Raw genomic sequence first — 21,666 nt, 5'->3', positions numbered from 1 at the left:
GGGGTTTAATTGCGGTTGGCATTTTGGAGCTGGCTGCCAGAAAGCAGCCATCTTGGTAAAGGATGATGTCATTTGGAACACTTGGAGGTTTCACTTTATTCCTGGGTACCAGTTTTCATTAGCCATTGAATAACTGTAATTATTAGGCTAAATTTAGTTTTAAAGATAATGGAGGAGCTGAAATAAAAATCATTAAAGCCACTTCTTTATCCTTCCTAACACATTATAAACTTTCCCCAAAGTTCAAAGCAATAGAAAAAACTTCACCCTATTTTCCCTCTATGTTTTGTTTCCATATGTTTGTTCTGTTGCCTAAGCTTGGGTAATAAAACTAGTCTGGTCGGTTTCATTTTCTGATTTTCATACAGAAGCGAAAGCTGTTTTGTGTCAACAGTGTAAAGTGTTAAGAATCATCTCACCTGCTGGGCCAATTTCCTGTAAGCCTTTGTTTGGGAGCGGAGAAGGGGAAATGCAAGTTTTGATTCTGAACTATTTATGCTTTAAAACTAGAACCCCGAATTAGACCACCAACGTAATTAATCTGTGTTTAGTTTTGACCTACTTAAGTTTTCTAGAAGTGGGCAAGATGATGGGAAAGAAAATGATGGTTATGTTGCATTCCCACTTGCGTTTATCACTATTCGTATAGCAGAATGCTCTGCCTGCAGTTGCTTTGGAAAACTGGCACTTAAAAGAGATGTTTTAATCCACAAAAATTGTCTTTTTTTTCTTTTTGGATTAGATAAATGTTACTGTCTTAATCCTATTGCCCAACAGGTCCTGGCATTGTCTGCAAAATGCAGAGAGAAAAGAAAAATCTTGCACCTTGTTTAGACAATTGAGCGCAGGGTGGTTTATGGGATTATTAGGAGGAGTAAAGAGGGCGGTGTGTCTCTTCTGCAGATTTTTTCTTAACGAGGTTAACCTGTGGCTCCTGTCTCGTCGCCCTCCTCCGCTCCTTGCAGGGGAACTTTCTGTTCTGTGAGCGCTATCCGAAGCTTCCCAGGCAAGCTCACTGAGAGATCAAACTAAAAGGGCTGCGTGTCTGTTTGAAACAGACAGAGGGAGACAGGAGCACACACGGTCAGCGGAAGATGGGGCCACGGAGTCGGCGGGGGCTGGATGCCCGAGCCGGGCTGACCTTTCCACGTGTCCCCAGCACCTGCGAGGCTAGTGGGGCATTAGGTTTCTTTTTCCCAGGAGCGGGCGCGAGCCCGGAAGAGGCTGGGCGGCCACGGGCTTAGGTCAGGGGGCTGGGAGGCCCTCCCTCCGAACACGTGCGGTTGGCGAGCGGCTGGTGCGGAGGCTGGCCTGGCTTTCCCGCCCCGGTCCGGCCAGCGCGTCCCCAGCCCGCCGGCGGACGCCAGGAGGGCGGCGGCGGGCGAGTCTCGGAGCTTTCCGCCGGCTTAGCCGAGCGGCCTAGCGAGCGCGCCAGGCCCGGCTGGAGCGAGCCCCAGTGCAATACTGCCCGAGCCCGGGCGGGGTCTCTGTTCTCTGGCAGAGGAGGTCCCTTGGCAGCGGGAAGCTCCCTCTCTTTCTCTCGCCGCCGCTCCGAGTCTGCGCCCTGGTGCCAGGCGCCCAGCTCGGCGCTCCCCTGTGCTCGCCCCGGCGCCCACTCATTCGCAGCCCAGCCTTCGCCGCCGCCGCCTCCCTGCTCCTCCTCCTCCGCGTCTCCCCAGCCCGCCGCGGCCATGGCGGACAGCGCCAGCGAGAGCGACACGGACGGGGCGGGGGGCAACAGCGGTAGCTCGGCCGCCATGCAGTCGTCTTGCTCGTCGACCTCGGGCGGCGGCGGCGGCGGTGGCGGCGGGGGAGGCGGCGGCGGTGGGAAGTCGGGGGGCATTGTCATCTCGCCGTTCCGCCTGGAGGAGCTCACCAACCGCCTGGCCTCGCTGCAGCAGGAGAACAAGGTGCTCAAGATCGAGCTGGAGACCTACAAACTCAAGTGCAAGGCGCTGCAGGAGGAGAACCGCGACCTGCGCAAAGCCAGCGTGACCATCGTGAGTGCCCCCCCGGGGTGCGCCGCGGTGCTGACCTCCGCCCGCCCCTGGGAGATGCTGCCTCCCGACCCAGGGCAGCCCCCGGGCTCTTCGAGGCTTCCGATGACCTGCAGCGAGCACACTCGCTGCCAAGACCCGCCGGCCCCAGAGGGTGGAGGGAGTGGGAGGTGTCCTTCGGAGCCGCGCGGGTCTGCCCTCCCCGGGGTCCAGGCCCCTCGCGGGGTGCGGGAGGAGGCTGCTGGGACCCCCCCCCTCCCCCGCCCCACCGACGTTCCCTTGTCGCCCCTTGGGGAGGAGGCTCCTCCGGGAGGAGCTGGAAGGTGGCGGCGTGGCTGGCGGGGGTGGGGGGGCGGGGTGGGACTTTTTCCAGTCCTAGTTTGCTTGAGGGGTGCGTCCAGAATCGGGGAGTCCTAGGCTGAGGGAGAGGCAGGAAGCCGGGGCCTGTTCCGGGGGCTTGGCCGCGGGCTGCGGGGAGTGTGCAGCTGGGCTGGGCACTTGGTTGGCATCAGGACGGCGCTAGCTGGATCGCCCGGGGAGGGGGCGGGAGAGAGTGGCCGGGAATCCGGGAAGTGCAGTTTTTCTGGCCAGGATCGAGAGGGAAGGGCGGGTACCGGAGCTGATGCTCCCACCTCCATTGGAAGTCCTTTCCCTGGGTGGGGGGTGGCGGAGGCCGTGTACTGCTGGGAGAATGCAGCATCTTATCCTGGCTTGGACGGAGCGAAGGGTATGAACCCTGGACCGGCTAACACCAGGGTGAAGGAGATCGACTGACTCCCTCGTCGATCAAGAGGGAGTTGTTTTTTGGCGTGTGTGTGTGTGTTTTGCGTGTGTTTGGTTCCTTGGCGGTGGAGTGTCTGTCTGGGGGATATTTTGGTTCGGCGTCTAGATACTTGATGGGAGTACGGGCTGTCTGTTCTGTTTCCACCTGGTCCCTGGAGGCTCCCCCAAAGAGGATAAGATTAGGTGTGTAGGTCTCCCTTCTCTTGTAGCAGGCCTTTAGAAAGGCCACTATTAGCTGTGATGAGGCGAAACATAACTGGGAAAAGTACAGCGTGTGCTCTCACCTACTATCCCTGCCGGCTAGCCACATCATTAGCATGCAGAATCCCCATACAGGCAACCCTGTTGAGATCAAAACAGTTTCCCAGCCAGGAGGAGAGAGGAAAATGTCAAGAAAGCAAGGAGATGAATTGCCATAGTTACTCCACAATAGCTGATTAGGTTGAACCCTCAGATGGAGAAAAAATCGTGCATTCGGGGATCGATGGAAGATCACAACTCTGCAAAGGAAATGCGGCAAGTTTAGGATGCCCCTGTACCAGAAAAAAAGTCTTCAGTGGAGGATGGACTGTGTGTATCCACCGCCGCTCCCCGCCACCCCCCCAATCCCGCCCTGTGCTGGCTTGCACTTGGGGACTGGATGGCATTCTGAATTTGCTTAGAAAGCAGGTTTTCACCAAAGTTTCATTGGGATGGGCAGCCTAAATTGCTGAAAAGACATTGCTGAAAGACACCCCGCATGCTCCGATCCAGCTCTGGCGAATGGCATCGGAGCAATATTCAGACTGTAAAGTTCTTGAAGTGCCCTTTTGGTAGGATGGGGAGGAATTTGCAGAGGCAGCCACTTCCAAGCCTCTTCTGGAGCCTTATTGGCTGAGAGAGATGTCTTTGGTGAGTGGAGGTTTGAAAAGAGGGGGAAGTTGGTGGAAGCAGTTTATTTAAGATTGGAGTTAGTGAAGGAGAGGGTGAGTCTGGTCTCTTGGAGAATGTGAACCACCGAAAGTTGTAAAACCTGCATAAAATGGAATCTCTGGCTTCTTGCATACTGTGAGCAATTCAGGCTGTTTTTGTTTGGGAAGGAGGATGGCGGGGTGGAGAGACTATGAAAAGGTTAGCTGTTTGACACTTGACCATATTAAAAGTAGGTCTGTAAATTGTACACAGACACATTCATTCCTGGTGTGTAAGATCACAGGCCAGTGAACACTTGGCATGAAGCGTTGTGCGAGGTGGTGGCTTCCTTGGAACTTCCCTCAACTAAAACTGACATCTCACCAAATATGCTTTGTGAAAACTTTTGCGGCCTCACTGAGTCAAATTTTAAAATTGTTTTGGATGACAGCCTATAGGTACCAGAAGCCTCTCCATTCTTTAATCTCTGATGAATATATTCAGGGAGATAAATAAAAAGCGCTTGTGGTTTATTGACTTCCCTAATACTTGGCAGGTATTACTCAGGCAAATGCAGAGGAGAGATTCCTTTGAGGGTTCTGTTGGAGTTGACTGACTTAGGACACAGATTGTGGTGAGTGGGTTTGACCTTTAGGGTTTGTAATTTGGGAGGAAAAATGTGTGTGACTACATGAAGTAAGTCTGTGGATGTCAGGATTCCATTGAACAACACTGTGCCATAGTCTGTGTCAAGGTTAAGCTGCATGAAGTTTGCTGCTAGCAATCTATGAAGTTTGTGAGAAGACTTAAATATTCAGTTAAGTGAAGGCCTTGGTAGATTTCTCACTAATTTTATTTGAAGAGAAGATGGTACCAGAATCCTGTATTTGTCTTCATGTCTCTTACTAGTTCCTCTAATTATGATATTAACTTTCATATTTTTGAGCACAGAAGGTGATTGTGGATGTCTTTTCCTTGAACGTATTTAACAAGGTACCTTGCTGATCAGCTACACCCTGGGAAGAGAGAGGTGTTGCTTTTTTTTGGGGTGGGGTAGTTTTAGGTTAGCAGCAAACTTAAGCAGAAGTTACCAGGATTTCCTAAATACTCCGGCCCTTCTTCCCCTCCTCCATTATCAACATCTCCTACCTGAGTGGTACATTTGATACAACCGATGAACCAACATTGAAGCAACATAATCACCCAAAGTCTACAGGGTTCACTCTTGGTATTGCATATTCTATGGGTTTGGGCAAGTGTACAATGACTTGTAGCACCATGATAGTGTACAGAGCAGGTCCAGTGCCATAAAAATCCCTCGTGCTCAGCCTTTTCGTCCCTCACTAACCCCTGGCCACCAACCAATCTTTTTTCTGTCTTCCATCAGTTCAGTTGCTCAGTCGTATCCGACTCTCTGCAGCCCCATGGACTGCAGCAGGCCAGGCTTCCCTGTCCATCACCAACTCCTGGAGCTTGCTCAAACTCATGTCTGTGGTGTCAGTGATGCCATCCAACCATCTCGTCCTCTGTCATCCCCTTCTCCTCCTGCCTTCAGTCTTTCCCAGCACCAGGGTCTTTTCCAGTAAGTCAGTTCTTCATGTCAGGTGGCCAAAAGCATAGTTTTGCCTTTTCCAGAAAGTCATATAGTTGGATTTATACAGTCTGTAACCTTTTCAGATGGACTTCTTTCACTTAGTAAGGTGCATCTGAGTTTCCTCCCTGTTTTTGCATGGCTTGGTAGCTCATTTCTGTTTTCTTTTTTGGCTGCACTGAGTCTTTGTTGCAGCACGTAGGCTTCCCTAGTTGAGGTGCAGGCGTAGTTGCCCTGCAGCATGTGGGATCTTAGTTCCCTGACCAAGGATTGAATCCACGTCCTGTGCATTGGAAGGTGGGTTTTTAACCACGGGACCACCAGGGAAGTCCCTCCTTTCCTTTTAACATCCAATGATATTTCTTTGTTTGGCTGTACCACAGCTTACTTATCCATTTAACTACTGAAGGACTTGACTTGGTGGCTTCCAAGTTTTGGCAGTTAGGAACAAACCTGCAGTAAACTTCTGTGTGCACATTTTGGGGTAGACAGAAGTTTTCTGCTCATTTGGGTAAGTAGGGAGGAGCTAATTGCTGGTAGTATGGTGAGAGTATTTTCATTTTGTTAAGAAACTGCCAAACTTTTTGGAGTGATTGTACCATTTTGCATGCCCACCAGCAACTGATGAGAGTTCCTGTTGCTCCACATCCTTGCTAGCATTTGGGTGTTACCTGTCTTGGATTTTGTCCATCCTAGTAAGTGTGTAGTGATATCTCATTATTGGGCCCTCATTTTTTAAGCTAAGTCCAAAGGCCAATAGAAGTTCTTAACCAGCAGTCATTTCTGTCTTTTTTGGTATGTAGGTGCTTATTCTAGTCAAGCTACCGGTTTAATAAATGATCGGTTTCGTGGTCTGAATTCTCCACATCTGTATGATAGAGGTAAACATCATCTGTGGGGAAGAATCAACTGTACAGGGCCATTCATCCTTGTCTACAAGTGTCCACTGCCACAGCGTTCCCCTGGTGTGTTTTATTTGGGTTAGTGGTGGAATGGAATGTTTTGAGTGATTATCCAGTTTCTCCCAGTAAATCAGCAGTGGAGCCAGACTGCTGATTATCAATCATAACTTCTTCTTTGGAGTGGAGAAAATAAACAAAAAAAACAAAACAAAACAAAAAATGCTCAGTTACACTGTTGAGTAGCTTTTAGATGTTAGGCTTGATCTTTCTAACTTGTCCTGTGGGTTAAAATGTAATAGGAGATTATCTGAGTCAACATAGTGAGGAATCCAGGGGTCGTGGTCTCTGAGAAGATGAAATGTAATTGTGGGCAATAATTGAATGGCTTCTAATTTCTGGACTAGTTTCTCCAAGTATAAGCAGGGTTTTATTCCTGGGATGCTAGCTCACCAAGGTGTGTTTTCTGGACCAGCTCAGACCTTTGCCATGTGTTTGGTTCGGAAGTAAAGGCCCATGACAAATTACTAGAATTTAAGTATCTTTTCCTATCTATAAAATTAGTCTTTCATTATAGAAGTTGAGGGAAATAGAGGAACACAAAGATCTTTTGAAGTTATAGAAGAAAAATGTGTTGGTATTGCATTTAGATTATAAAACTTGGCTATTTTAAATATCAACAGTGTAACAATTTCATTAACCAATAAAAGCCACCATATAGTTAATGTTGTGGATTTCGGATTATTTACTCTGGAAGCCCAATAGACTATTTTCCATTTCTTAAGACTTTGTTTTGGCAGATTATGAAGCTGTCAGAGCAACATTGCCCTTATAAAAAGGGGTAGTGTGTGACTTTTTTTTTTCCTTGCTTTCCCCCCACCCCCTTTAGATTCTAGTGAAAGCACCCAACTTTAGATGCAACTTTGAGAAAAGTATGACCTCACAGTTAGGTCTGATTATACACAAATCCAGCCTTCTTACACAGGCTCTTCTTAGATTTCTTCCATGTGTTTCATATAATCTCTTTGTATTTGATTTTTTAAAAAGCCCTACAAAAGTGTAGAGGAGGTCAAGACAGTCTTTTCTAGTGCTTTTATTTATTTTGCTGAGGATGGGGAATAGTTCAGAGAATCACCAGTATCTGGTTTGTGGTGACTTTTGTTCAAGACCAGAGACACTGGTCTGGAGCAAAAATCTGAAGGGACTGTTGCTTGCTCAGACTTTCAATGGCTTCCATTGCCCTCTGGCTCCAGGTGAACTTTTTGTGGTTTACCAGGCTCTCTGTGATCTGGCCCCTGCTTGCTTCAGTGACACACCCCTCACATTCTCAAAGCTCTCACTCTGCTGAACTGCCGGCTCCTAAATCTCAGTAGGTTTCTCTGGCTTCTCTAAGACGTACCTCCTTGCCCTTAAATGTCCTTCCCTACCCTTCAACCTGTAAATCCAAACAGACTGTACTTCCTTCTGGCCTCAGTGTGCACTGTAGTGCCTCTCTGCCAGCCACACGCTGGGTTAGTTGCCCATTCGTGAGACCGCTTCCTCTCCAGGCCCGCAGCATGTAGGTCTCCCCTTTGGGAGCAGAATTTGCCTTGTTCACTTCCATTCTTTGGTGCCTGGCATGCAGTAGACACTCAAGGGTATGTTGGGCTGACCTCAGAGGCATGAAGTGGTGAGGATTTGTTTTGTTTTCTCCTGGGTGAGGAAGCCAAGACTGTCTCCAATCCTTGTGCTCCTAGAGCTGCTCTTCTAACTGTGTCAGCAACAACAGCAAACACCATCTTCATCCTTGTATGGATGAATGGATACTCTGTCTACTTTGGGGGACCACCTCAATTAGTGTGTCCCAAACCTTTGCCTTCTGGTTATGGGTGATATTGTAGGCAACCTTGGAGCTCATACCTAGGCATTCATGATATGTTTTCACCTCTAAAAGGGGACATAGTGTCTTTGGGTTCACTTTTCCAAGGGTTGTTTGAGCAAGGCTTAGGGGAGAAAGTGGCTCTGTTGGAGGGGTTCAGATTTGCCACTTCTGTCTTGTTGATGGTGACAGGTCACTCCAGGCATTCCTCATAACCTTATTTGATGTTGAAATGCCCCATGGCTGCTTCTGGAAAACAACCTGTGGGCCATCACGGAGAGGAGGTATCAGTGCAAATAGCAGGCACCTGAAGCTCCAACTGGGGCGGTATCTGCAAACAGGATGGCGAGATTTGTTGAATCCTGGTGGATTTCCACGTGTGGCTTGCAGAGTGGATTTGGGGAAGGAACTAAAAAGCCTCTTGATGAAAGTGAAAGAGGAGAGTGAAAAACTTGGCTTAAAGCTCAACATTCAGAAAACTAAGATCATGGCATCTGGTCCCATCACTTCATGGGAAATAGAGGCGGAAACAGTGGAAACAGTGTCAGACTTTATTTTGGGGGGCTCCAAAATCACTGCAGATGGTGATTGCAGCCATGAAATTAAAAGATGCTTACTCCTTGGAAGGAAAGTTATGACTAACCTAGATAGCATATTCAAAAGCAGAGACATTACTTTGCCAACAAAGGTCCATCTAGTTAAGGCTATGGCTTTTCCAGTAGTCATGTATGGATGTGAGAGTTGGACTGTGAAGAAAGCTGAGCGCCAAAGAATTGCTGTTTTTGAACTGTGGTGTTGGAGATGACTCTTGAGAGTCCCTTGGACTGCAAGGAGATCCAACCAGTCCATTCTGAAGGAGATCATTCCTGGGTGTTCTTTGGAAGGAATGATGCTAAAGCTGAAACTCCAGTACTTTGGCCACCTCATGCAAAGAGCTGACTCATTGGAAAAGACTGATGCTGAGAGGGATTGGGGGCAGGAGGAGAAGGGGACGACAGAGGATGAGATGGCTGCATGGCATCACTGACTCGATGGACATGAGTTTGGGTAAACTCTGGGAGTTGGTGATGGACAGGGAGGCCTGGCGTGCTGCGGTTCATGGGGTCGCAAAGAGTCAGACACGACTGAGCAACTGAACTGAATTGATAGTGTCACACAATGTATACTTGCATTCTTGTTTTCTTCTTCCTCAAATCATGCATTGCAGCATTTACTCCTAGAAATGCTAATCTAAGCCTTTAGATTCATACAGCCAGGTTGAGGAAGGAGTAAGGTCACCTCCTTTGTTTCCTCATGTACTTTGTCCCTCAGTGGTTAGGTGTTGCTTTTTGTTTTCAATCATAGGCAGTTAGTTGCTTTTATTAATAGATGGATTGAATGATCGTCCGAGCTGGTGATCACAGGTTCAGGGTGTTCCTGCTCAGTGGTGGTTGAAATTTCCCTGACAGGGAAATGAATGCTCTGGAAAGTATTTCTAATAGTCAGGATCTTGGAGAAGCATTAACTTGCAGACTCTTCCTACCTCCCCAAGGCTATCAAATTTTCTTACCTTTTATGCTTGTCAAGCCCACAGCTATGGATTTTATCCCAGTGCTCCAACTCATAAATTGCAAATGTCACTTTGTGTAGGTGTTCTCTTTTAGGGAGAGCTAACAAAGGATTAATAGTTTGATGGCTGTTTAGAATGAATTCACCCCCTTATTATTATTCATCCCTAGATCTGAGGCGTGGGGTGCAGATTAGTGCTTAAAATTCATTTTCATACTCACTTGTTTAACGCTGGGAAATTTTCACCTCTTCAGTAAGGCACAGAACGGTGTGTCATAAATATAGCCTACAACAGGCAGGATACAAGTACTTGGGAACTGCCTACTGGGTGTCAGATACTCCAAAATACCCAGAAGGAATGTAAGGGCTTCTCCAGCAGGATTGCACTTGACTGGTGTTCAGCTTGGCCCTGGCTGGTTGTGGCAGGGAATTCAGAGCAGAGAGAACTGGCCTTCCCTCTCCAGCGCTTCGCAGCCCAGAGAGTTGTGAGGTGCGGAAATAACCAACATACAAGTGGAAGCCAGAAAGGCAGTCCAGGCTGACTGGTGCCAAGGTTCCAGGGAGGGCTGGCTTAGCTTCCATCTTCCAAAATGAAGTTCATCTCTTTTGGTGAATATCTTGAAGGGAAACAATGTGTCATATTCACTAACAGTTTAATTAGCCTAGAGTTTATTTTGTAAGGCGCGATGGAGAGAACTGTTGCTCAATTTGTCTGTGTCCAGGTGGCACTGAAAGGCTTTTTGTTTGTTTTTAATTTTCTTTTAATGTGGTGATGATTGAAAAGAAATGTCAGTGATGTTTTTAATTTCATAATTTACATCTGCCCATAGACAGAAATTATCTAGGTGGTTTTTTCATCTATTCCTATTATACTCTGGGGCCTATCCACTTTCCTTACACAGACATTATTGGATAGACCAAATTTCTTAAATCTTTAATGGAAACTGTGAAAACAAAGACTTCTTAAGGCTAAAATGGATTAGATATACTAGTTTATGGGCAGTTGCAAACTCCAGTTTTGTTAAAAAAAAAAAAAAAGCAGTGTTGATGGATGGGCTAATCTTGCACGCATCTGCTCCAGATCAGACCAGCCTCCATGGGTGCCAGGTGTGTGTCCCGAGTGAGCGGGTTAACACCCTCCGGGGCATCTCGGGCCACTTGGGATCAGATGAGGCCATTCGGTACTGAGGAGCAGAGCTGGGATATTCAGCCAGACAGACATAGCTCATAATTCAAAAAAGTTTTCCATAGAAGGAAAGAGGAAAGTGAAAGAATGAAAACAGCATGGACTAAGGGTGAGCTAAGGAAAGTTCTTAGAAATCTACTACCTGCATGAAACCCTTCATGTGTTTATTTCACTAGTGAACAGAGTCTTGGGCAGTCAAGGATTTTGAGATTGAATTAGAAAAGCTAAAATAGTCCTGAGAGAAAAATTATTTGGTGTTTTAATTATAGAAAGAGCTTCTCAATTTATGAAGTTATTTGCATAGAAACAATGTTTTTTTTTTTTCTTCCAGTTATCTTAGTACGCTAACTCAAGTAATAACTTATTCTATTGAGATTTTTTTTGTTTGGGTTTTTTTTTTTTTTTTGGGGTTCTTCACTAGGCAGGCCTTAATTTATCTAAACAAAGACATTTGCTAAGAGTCAAAACATTGTGTCTCTGCTTCGTTTAGTAACCTCTGATTATAGAAACAGAAAAATTTGAGAGGAAAAAAAATCGGCTAGATGATTTTAACGTCTTTGTTAACCAAAGAGTACAATTTTAAGTGTATATGCTATAAAGTAGCAGTGTGGAGTTCTTTCAGTCCAGGTAACTACCTGGTAAGATGCCATGTCTTTTGAAAAACGTTATTAACTGTTTCACATCATTTTAAACCTTGAGTGCATACAGCTTATTATTTTGAAGTACTGAGGATACAATGACATTTTTTTGGTTGTAATATGTACACAATATAAGTGTTGCCCCTTGGACCATTTTTAAGTGTGCGATTTGGTGACATTAGTTACATTTACATTGCTGTGCCACCATCACCACTATGCATTTCCAGAGCTTTTTCAACATCCCAAGCAGAAACTGTTTACATTAAACAGTAGCTCTTCATTTCCCTCCTACCTCCAGCCCATGGTAACCTCTATTTCTAGTTTTAAACTTTTTTTTTTTAATTAAGAAAAAATAGAGTCTGGTGTGCAAAAGCAGCTAGCTGCTTTTTCTTAGTGTTGAAGTTGTGAATTAGGACCTAAAGCTTTAATTAAAATGCTGTTGATATCTTGCTCCAACCTCAGTTTTTGTTGCCTCCTGGCTAATCCATATCTGGTTCTTTTTGGTCATTCAGCAAACATATGATACCCTAGCTCTAGGCTCCGCACCATAGGTCTGAATCTGCTCTCAGAGTGGGCAGATTGTGGAGAACTGGGGAGGGACTAATACACAGGGAAAGGTTGTCTTCTGGGAAAGAAAAAGGATTTAGCCCTAGCACCTTGTAGATGATGTTTGCCATTAAAAAAAAAAAATCTTATGTTTAATTTCCTTGATAGCATTGCAGATAAGCCATACTTTAAGAACGTCTGAAAAAGAAAAAAAAATGCTTGAAATTCTTCCTTATCAGCATTGAACTACTTGCAAGTTTTATGTTGCTATGACAACCGCTCCTGTTTACCCAATGCTTACTATGGCTTGGGTACTGTTGGGAGGGGTTTACTTATATCCTGATTTAATCTGCACCACTGATGTGCAGCCTTACAGATTTGCAAATTTACACCCAGAGACGTTCTACAACTTGGCTGAGGACCTGTGGCTAGCATGGGAACTCTGACCTCAGAGTTTAAGCACAAGGCTCCACATTTATGAACAGTTGTGTCTTGATCCTGTTGGGGCGTTTTCCTCTTCGTTGAGTTCCCACACTGTCGTGTTCCTTCATTTAGAGTAGTCAGGGCTGCCCCGTTACCACCGCACATTCCCAGGATGCCAGCCCAGGCCTCAGGGAGTGTTTCCAGGGTTGCAAACTCTCCGCTTTGGAAAGGAAACAACGATAAAGAGGGCGCCTTCAGTGCGTGGGGTGTTCAGACTTTCCGACTGGCCTCCAGTGTTGGGCCTGGGTCCGTTGCCCCCCTTACCCTGTCTCGTGTTACCGCAGAGTGTGCCACCTCTGCTGATAGCTCTGCCAGCGGGGCCCCCCTCCTCCGCTCTCCCGCCTCATCCCAGGCTGGAACCAGTCTCTTTATACTTAAGTTATAACCTCTACTTAAAAATAGTCTGACGAGCACAAGAGGAGTGGATTTTTTTCAGCCACTGTATTGATCACCCGCTGTATGCCAGGCAGTGCGCCACGGATAGCAGCTGCAAGGAGAGCTGGTGGAGGGCCCCTGACTCAGGCCGGGAGAGGGGCCACAGTCACGGAGGGCTCTCTCTCAGGAGCCGTTGTAGAAGTGAGAACCTGAAAGATGCAGTTCATCTAGGCATGGGTGGGAGTGGTGGAAGGAGGAGGCCTTTCGTCAATGTGGGGAAAGAAAGGAAGGCGGAGGCTGGTGAGCAGGGCCTGGCTGCCTCCGCTCTTGGGTCCTTTCTGGGGGCTGATGACAGGAACGGGCAGGGAAGGGGAAACAGTTGGAATGTTTCTGGATGTTCAAAATCTGCTCTGGCTGCTTAGTGGAGACATTTGTGTTTTCCTTGTAAACTGTGTTATTTGTCATCTATAAGATGATCCGTCTTATCCCATTGGTAATAACAGCTAGGTATATTGGTCTCGCTCTGTGCCTGGCGCAGTTCTAAAACACCTTACGTTCAGGGCCTCACTTGATTCTCACTGCAACCCCTTTGCTTCCTCTGTGTCCTGGATGAAGAAACAAGGTGGAACAGCCTTGGTGTCCTGGCGAAGGGTGCAGTGAGCAGCGGGACAGTGATTTGAGCCAGGTAGTCTGTGATGGTAGCTTGACCAGCATATAAAACCCTGCCATTCGAAGCGTCATTTGCCTTTTTCCCCAGTCTTAGCACAGCTACTGCTCAGTAAAGTTCATGGCATTTATTTGGGGGATGTCCAGGTTGACTTTGGTTAAACTCGCTAATGGAGTATAACATACAGTAAAGCAGGGGTCCCCAACTTCTCAGCTGTGGGCCAGTACAGCAGCAGCATTAGGTTAGAAATACAGTGCACAGTAAATGCAATGCACTCGAACCATCCCCAGACCAACCCGCGCCCCCAACCCCCACCCCAGCCCTGTAGAAAAATTGTCTTCCACGAAACCAGTCCCTGGTGCCAAAAAGGCTGGGGACCACTGCAATAAGGTCTCCAAGCTTTGAATGCACTAACTGATGCAAAAGTGCTCAGTGAATTTACCTGTAAATTCACCAGTGTAAATCACTGCTCCATTTAAGATGCACGCTAGTATCAGCACCCCTGACAACCCCCAAAGTTCCCTTGTACTCTGTTCCACTCACACCACACCCCCAAAGTGACTTGTTCTTACTTCTAACTCTGTGGATTAATTTTTTGCTTCTTTTTGAACTTTATATTGTAAGTAGCTTTATACAGAATGTATTTTGTATGCGTGCAGATTCTCTGATTTCACATCCTAGTTCCTACATTGACTAACATTAGACAGCATCCGTGTTACCTGTGGCAGTGATCCTTTGCTGCAGCCTTTGAGCCTCCATGAACTTACCTGGTAAAACCATAGTCTCTAGGGTTAATACCAGTCTTGCTTCCACCCACTGTCATTACGAGGATCAGATGAAACAGTGCACGTCAAAGTGTTTTGATAATTTCTTAATTATTCTTGTAGAAAATGATATTAAAGATGATTTGTAAACACCCACCCCACACATGTACATACATACTTTTCTCTTGTTCTCCAAAATGTGCTTCAGAATCAAAGGTGTTCTTGATAACCCTGTTTATATGTAATATGATGGTGCGAAAAAATGTCTGAATTGCTGAGAGGGGGCGATCTCTCTGAGACCTCAGGCTGGGGAGCTCTGCAGTCTGACTTCTCAGGGCCTGTGTTTTTCTGATGCTTGGGGATGCCTGGGAGCTAGGCTGATTTCCTAGGGTTTGGTAAGTCCGGATAAAACTGACCTGTGTGGCCGTGCATAAGTAATGAGAGGCAATCAAGTTTCCTAAAAGATCCATTTTTTCTTACAGGCCAGTTGTCGGGCTCTTTCCATTATTTCATGATAAAATACCCAATGTGTACCTTTGCCCAGTTTCTGCCTTTAGCGCCGTGGGCAGCAGGCAGACAGCCTGCTTGTCTGTCGTGTGACTTTTGACCCTTTTCCATAGGAGTGTGGGTTCCAGAGGGTGGACTTTGATGGCGAGACACACGTTCCGCTGCTGCTTAGCGGCTGCTCTGAAGCACAGAAAGCGCAACAGGACTCTTTGAAGCTGCCCGCCTTTGCAGGCTTGCAGTGCCCTGTGCTGGAGGGACTGCCTGGCCGGGGAGTCCAGGGCGGGTTTGTGGAGGTCTGCGGTGGGACTGGTTTTCTGTCTGTCACCCCTGGCTATCTCTGTAGCAGTAGCAATGGCAACCTAGGGGTTTTGTGAAGGTTGAAGGAACGTGCTTTTCACCAGGGCACTGTTGGGGTTTTAGTGCCCTGGTGTGAAGGGTTTTGGTTGTGATGAGAGGGGCCAAGAAGACAGTTGGTGTATTTCAGGAAGTGATAAACAAGTTGAAGTAAGCCTCCTGGGAGCCAGGAGTGCCCTTCCCTCCTTCTCAGCCGTCTGCTTCAGCCAAGGCTGCTGGGGTCTCTTGGTTTCTCCCTGCCTCCTTCCCAGACCACTTGGGGGGCCTGCCTGTCAGATTCTTTCAGGTTGAAGGAGATCAGCATTGATGACTTTGAATCCCTGATTTGTGTGGTTCTTTCTTGGCCCCGTGCCTTGCAGCTTTGGGTCCTTAGAACCCTGTGGGGGATGTGAAGAGGCACCCGGAGTCCACCTGCCAACCCACACGTGAAAGGCAGTAGGCCGCGCTGCTTCTCATAAGTCCAGTGCACTCTTCTTCTCAGATTCCCATGGGTTCCACTGCCCCCCGCTTTGTTCTTTAGCTTTAAGTTGATGCAGATTCGCATCCTCCATAAGGCTGTCTGTGTGAATCATCCCTTTTTTCCTTTTATTCATTAACTCTTTTCTGTTTTTCCACACCGGGCTTCTTGGAGACAGCTTGGTATAATGAAGATGCAGAAACCAGATAGGGTTGCCACATTCAGCAAAAATACAAGATGAGGAGCCATGTTTAAATTTCAGGTAAATGATGAGTAGTTTCTTAGGGTATATGTGTTCCCACTGTGGAACATATATGTACTAAGTGGAATATATATGTGCTAAAAAAAATTATTTGTAGTATTTATCTGAAATGCAAACCTAACTGGGTGTCTTTTGTTTTGTGTTGCCTTGCCTTCTGGCATGGGAGATGTTAGTTTCCCAACCAGGGATAGAACCTGACCCTCCTGCATTGGAAGTATACAATGTTAACCACTGGACTGCCAGGGAAGTCCCTGGGCATCTTGTATTTCACCTAGAAATCTTGAAACCCTAAGATTTAGAAAAAAAATCGCAGTTCTGCTCCTGCCTCCGTCTGTGATCACATGGCATCTCATGTGACCCCTAAGCCACTGTATCTTCTCTCAGAAGGGCTCATGGTCTCTTAGCACTCAGGTTTGAGGGATAACTGATGAGGCTCGTGAAAGCCCTCAGGACATGTTCAGTATCTCCTTTTTCTGCCTTTATGCAGTGACAGTGGGTTTGCTTCTTGCCTGTCTTCCTTTTCCTCCTCTCCTCCCCTCCCCTGTGAAGTCAGCCCACTGTCCTCTCCTTTAGTGCGGCTGGCTTTTTTTTTTCTTTTTGGCTGCCACTGGTATGCAGGATCCTAGTTCTCTGAGCAGGGATGAAACCTTGCCCCCCTGCAGCGGAAGCGCAGGGTCTGAACCACTGGACTACCTAGTGTAGCTTTTTGGGTCTTCTCAGGGTATCACCTCCTCTCCTTCCTCAAGCTGCTCTGAATTCGCTTTCACTTTTTCTGCCCTTCCTCGACCAGCTTCCTTTTTTCTTTTTCCCTGGAAGCCGTCTTTGACTGTATGTCTCAAGTAGCTCCCTTTATTTGGCCGCACGTTACCAACCCTCTTCTTCAGTTTCTCCTTTCCTTCTGAGCCTATACTGACTCAGGGAGGATGGGACCCTTTGGCCTCACTGGGGGGCCAGGCAGCACACACATATCCTTTCGGGGCCTTGGTTTTCACCTCGGTTTGCTGAGAAGGCTTGTTGAGAATTCAGGGGTTGCAGGCTGGCAGGCTGCCTTTGGCCCACAGGTGAGTAGTTTGGCTTCAGGTTTTGGAAAGCCCTTGGAAAGAGCGGTGTTAGGGAAGGAAAGTCACAGATGCTCTCGCCTGCCTTGGGCAAACCTCCCTGTCAGCTTCCCAGGCTGATTCATTTTGTGCCCTGATGGCGCTTAGGTTTGAGACTGCTGAGCTCTGCTGCAGATAATGACTGATGCAGCCAGCGTGCCGTCCTTCGTTGAGCTCTTGAAACAAAGCCACAGGGCACAGTTGGTGCAAGTTTATGGACTGGGAGAGCAGGGGTAGAGAGAAGCTACCTTGCCAGTCACTGGATTGGCAGCGCTTGTTCTGAACCACTGTGTTGTATTTCTGTGACCAGGTGCAGCTGTGAGGGTCTGTGAAATCCCTTGCAGGAGTTCACAGTAGACTAGAGCACAGTTTGCTTGTCGATTCATAATCTCCAGTCCTTACCCTAGATTCTCTATTCTTGGGTAGTGAATCCTTAGATTGTGTTTCCTCTCAAGGATCATTCTATTTTTTCATTTCCTGAAAACTGGGTTCACATCGTAGTGGGTGTTGAGCCACAAGACAAAGCCAAGTCAGTGATCCACAGAAGGAAGGATTTATTTGCAGCAAGTAAGGAGAACACCTGGGATCCTCCCCAAAGCAGCGAGTCCCCAGTAGCAAAATTGGGGAAGTTTTAAGCTAAGGGTACATGCATATTCAGGGCTTCCCAGGCGGCTCAGAAGGTAAAGAATCTTATCTGCCTGCCAATGCAGGAGACCCAGGTTCGATCCCTGGGTCAGGAAGATCCCCTGAAAGAGGAAATGGCAACCCACTCCAGTATTCTTGCCTGAAAAATCCTATAGACAGTGCAGCCTGGCGGGCTATGGTCCATGGGGCTGCAAAGAACCAGACACAACTTAGCGACTAAACAACAGCAACGTTTATACTTGTGAAGGGGCTGGGGCAGAGGATTCAGTGTAGAATTGGGGCAAGGTTTAACAAGAGTCTAAGCTTTAGTTGATTGAATTTGTGAGGGTCAGGAAAGGTCAACTTCATCATTCCATCTTCCACTGGGTTGAGGCCTTTGTTCTTGCAGAACTCAAAGATCAGTATCAGATTGTAATATATACCCCTCGAGGAGGAACTGGGATTCTGTATATCGCTGGATTGTTGTTTCTTGACTGCTTTTCCTTTGTTCCTGCTTCCCTCACTTCCCTTAAGATCTTTAATTACTGAGAGCTGTTCAAGTAAGGTCATATGTATGGCCAGGCTTAGATCACAGAGTGGCTTAAACCAAAAATGGCTTTTCATGTCAAGAGAGCCGTGGCTGGTTCTGTTTCTCCAGGAACCCTCTATTCTTATCTGCATACACTGTAAAGATGTTTCCAAGAGTTTTCTCTTCCTGTGCATGGCATCTTTATAAATGATTAGGTATCCTTGGCATTCATTTAAGTAAGTTTAGTTTGGGGGCACCTACTAAGTGCCAGCTATATGCTTGAGGTGTCCTTTGAGGAGCAAAGCAGGGTATAAGTAGTGAGTGAGTGCCCTGCCCTGAGTGGAGGACATCCAAAGCCCAAGAAGACTTTGTGAAGGAGCTCAGAGGCTGCTAGGAAACTGGAGAGAAAGTGAGGACCATAGCATGGTTGAAGAAAGATGGAACCCCTTTAGGGTTCACACAGGAAAATAGACCCTGTAGAGTAGGAGGGAGAGAATTCAATCTGAGGAGTTGGTTATCCTACGGGTAGAGTCGCTGAGAATAGAACTCACCAGGAGGTGCAGTGAGACAGCCCAGGGGATTGGAACAGCAGGACACCACTCCTCTGGAGGACAAAGTGTGGAGGTGGTGTTATCAGAGCCCAGGGCCGGGGTCACTCAGAAAGAGAGCTGGAACCACGAGGGCCTTGAGACCAGAATGCTGCCCAAGGTGGGGAGAAGAAGGGAGAAATTCCCCCACCCTCCCTTTTCTAGCCTCTTGCCTGTGCTTTTCATTGGTTGAATTTGGCTGGAAGCCTGGAAGTCTCTGACTTGAGGGAGCGGGGAGATGAAGCCTGCAGAGGTTTCCCCACCTCCCTTGCAGAGCAGGACAAGGGCAGTGCGGGACTCTTGGGCCAGACCAATGCAGAACTGGCTCAGCAGAAATGAAAGTGCAATGGTGACGGTCGATCGGGGTGGTTGCTGAACGCTTCACAGATGACAGGATGTTGGAAGACTCGGAGGTTTTCATTCCCTCTGGAGGAGGTGAGGGAGCTAAGGGCATTCCAGGGAGAAGGACCTGCATGGACCAAGGCCCGGCAGCCGGAATCGCAGGCAGCTCTGAGTGGCTGCAGGGGTGCCAGTGGTCTTGTTCCTGTCCCTCTTTCTTCTGCCTCAGAAGCCGCTTCCCCAGAGTGCTTTCTCCCGTCCATGTTCTCATTTAAGACTGACGTGATTTTGACACAGGGAATGCCTAGGTGGGCAGCTCTGCTCCCCGAATATCCTCAAGACCCGGTGCCTCCTTCACAGGACACACATGCTTTCACAGTGCTCACGCCTGGGGTGCTTCACAAGTCCCAGACAGCAGCAGTTCAGGGCCGATGTGAGTTACCTCTGGTGCCTGGGACCTGTCACACCCCCAGGGCTCTGATGAAGATGCAGATGCTTGGGAGGAAGAGCTGTTCGTGTTAGTGACTTTCAGTGACTTGTCTCCGAGCCCTGAATGACTGGCACTCAGTCATGCTGTTAGAATACGTTTCTCACATCGCCTTGCTGTGAAATTCGTTTTTTTATGAGGATAGAAGATATTGTTGAAACTTTCTTTATTATGGAAAATTTCCAGCATGCAAAAAAGTAGAGTGAAAGTACAAACCATCCAGCTTCACCGGTGACCATCACAGTCAGTCTTCAAGTGATCTCACCCGGAAAGTTTCATTCATATCTCTGATAAGGGTTTTATAACGACCACACCATTGTCTCATTTATTAAAAAAAAAAAGTAGTATTTCCGCTAGTACATTTATGTTTGAAAAGTCAACAGCAGAGAATTTTCTGGAATCAGATGTGTTATCCTTGCTTCCTCTCTGCTTTGAAGCTTTACCCGTGTGACCTGAGGCCGTTGGCCCCAGATGGAAATCTCTTTCTCCTTAGTGCTGCCGGCAGGCTCTGGGACCTTTTACCTGCTGCCCTGTTTTTCTCGGTACAAGCATCTCAGTCATGCCGCCGCTGCCTCTCCTCAGGAAGGTATGTGGACTGGCTTCCCACATAGGGGTGTGAGTTTCAGGTCACCCACCATCCTTGTGTATGTAGGGTGAGAATCTTGGCATGCATTCGCAGCTCTGCTGCAGGAAAATCTCGCAGTCTTCCCCTAGAAGCTTGAGCTGGGAAGCGTCTGCTGAGCATCCTGGGAGGAATCATGCTGTACATAGCAAGGTGGGCCGGCATCAAGGACTTCTAGAAAGTCTGGCGCAGTGTCGGGTGTGAGGCCACTCAGGGTTCGAGAGCCCCAGACAGGAAGCCGTGGGCAGCATCATCTGCAGGCAGATGGCTTCTGGACAGGTAGAAAACGAGCATCCTGGTGCAGAATCTCCAGCTAGAAATCTGCAGCTCGTGCAGCATCCACAGAATGGATGCTGTACTCACTCATTTCTCACTTATTTCTTAATAATTATTCTTATTTCAACTCAGTTATTTCTCTGCACTCTCACAGCAAAGTCTCTTCAGTGGGAGTCTCACCTGAAAAATAAAGGACCTGGGGCTCAGGGGAAACTGAAATTCCTGGCCAGGAAGGGGTGCTGATAAGGGGAGCAGTGGGATTGCAAGGTAGCGGCCTGACTCCCAGGCAGAGGTGCTTTCCATTTGGTCAGCTCTTCATCAGAAAAGGGAAAAAGGGGGATATGTTCGTTCAGCACTTAGAAACAAGGGGAACTGAATGGAGCTTTGACAGTAATTTGTGAAGGAGAGTGAGGTGACCAGTAGTGAGTGTTCTTTTACCAAAAATTACCCAAATACTTGCCAGACCTCTTGCCAGCTAGGACCAGTCCACGTGGGTAATGAAGCCTCAGTGGGGGTTGGGGCAGGACGGCCAGGCCCTTCAGTTATGTGAGTCTAGGAAAAGAAAGGGTGGGCGGTCCCAGCTGTTGACATCCAAGGGATGATCCGCATTATTTGACTCTGCTCTTGCGTCAGCTAGTGCTTAACGTGGGCCACTGACTTGGGGGACTTGGGCCTCTGGTGACTTTCAGAGCCGTTGCCCTTTGTGGGAATCATTTGACCTCTGCAGGCAATAGCCTTTCACTTTTCAGTGTGTGATTCCCAGACTTTGCTCTCCAGGTAAGTCACCTGGAGAACTTAACACATCCCGACACCTGGTGTCACATCCTTCAAAGTCTGGGGATCAGAGCCAGGTGTTACTTTTGTTGTTGTTGTTTAAGGTTCCTAGTTCAAAGTTGCTTTGGACCCAGCAATAAAATCTAAAAGTATACATTTGTGAGAATATTAATCTCATCTGAGGCTTGAGGGAAAAAAAATGTGTGTCTGTGGTCCTTTTGTCCAACTCTTCTTGGCCCTATGGACTGGCCTGCCAGGCTCCTCTGTCCATGGAATTCTCCAGGCAAGAATACTGGAGTGGGTTGCCATTTCCTACTTCGGGGGTCTTCCTGACCCAGGGATCGAACCTGCAGCTCTTGTGTCTCTGGCATTGGCAGGCAGATTCTTTACCACTAGCACCTGGGAAGCCCTGAGAAAAAATACTGCCCCTTTAGGCAGTTCTTCTGTGTTTTTTTCCCTATTGGTTATTTTTTCTCAGCTTTATTGAAGATGGAGTTGACATAAAACATTGTGTAGGTTGAAGGT

The 21,666-nt window shown here is 47.5% G+C and overlaps 1 protein-coding gene across 1 annotated transcript in view; it reads left to right on the top strand.

Moving 5' to 3' along the window:
• Positions 1 to 1,592: 1,592 nt before the first annotated feature.
• The window catches only part of CCDC6 (coiled-coil domain containing 6), a 109,822-nt gene continuing 89,748 nt past the window's right edge, over positions 1,593 to 21,666 (top strand). Inside the window, exon 1 of the mRNA XM_069571710.1 lies at positions 1,593 to 2,000. Within this exon, the coding sequence (XP_069427811.1) occupies positions 1,692 to 2,000 (309 nt within the window). The 5' untranslated portion in view covers positions 1,593 to 1,691. The remainder of the gene's footprint in view (positions 2,001 to 21,666) is intronic.

The sequence above is a fragment of the Ovis canadensis genome, chromosome 25 (genome assembly GCF_042477335.2).
Source record: "Ovis canadensis isolate MfBH-ARS-UI-01 breed Bighorn chromosome 25, ARS-UI_OviCan_v2, whole genome shotgun sequence".
NCBI classification, from domain to species: domain Eukaryota; kingdom Metazoa; phylum Chordata; class Mammalia; order Artiodactyla; family Bovidae; genus Ovis; species Ovis canadensis.
Note: the sequence above shows the minus strand (reverse complement) of the source record. Positions and strands in the feature narration are given on the sequence as shown.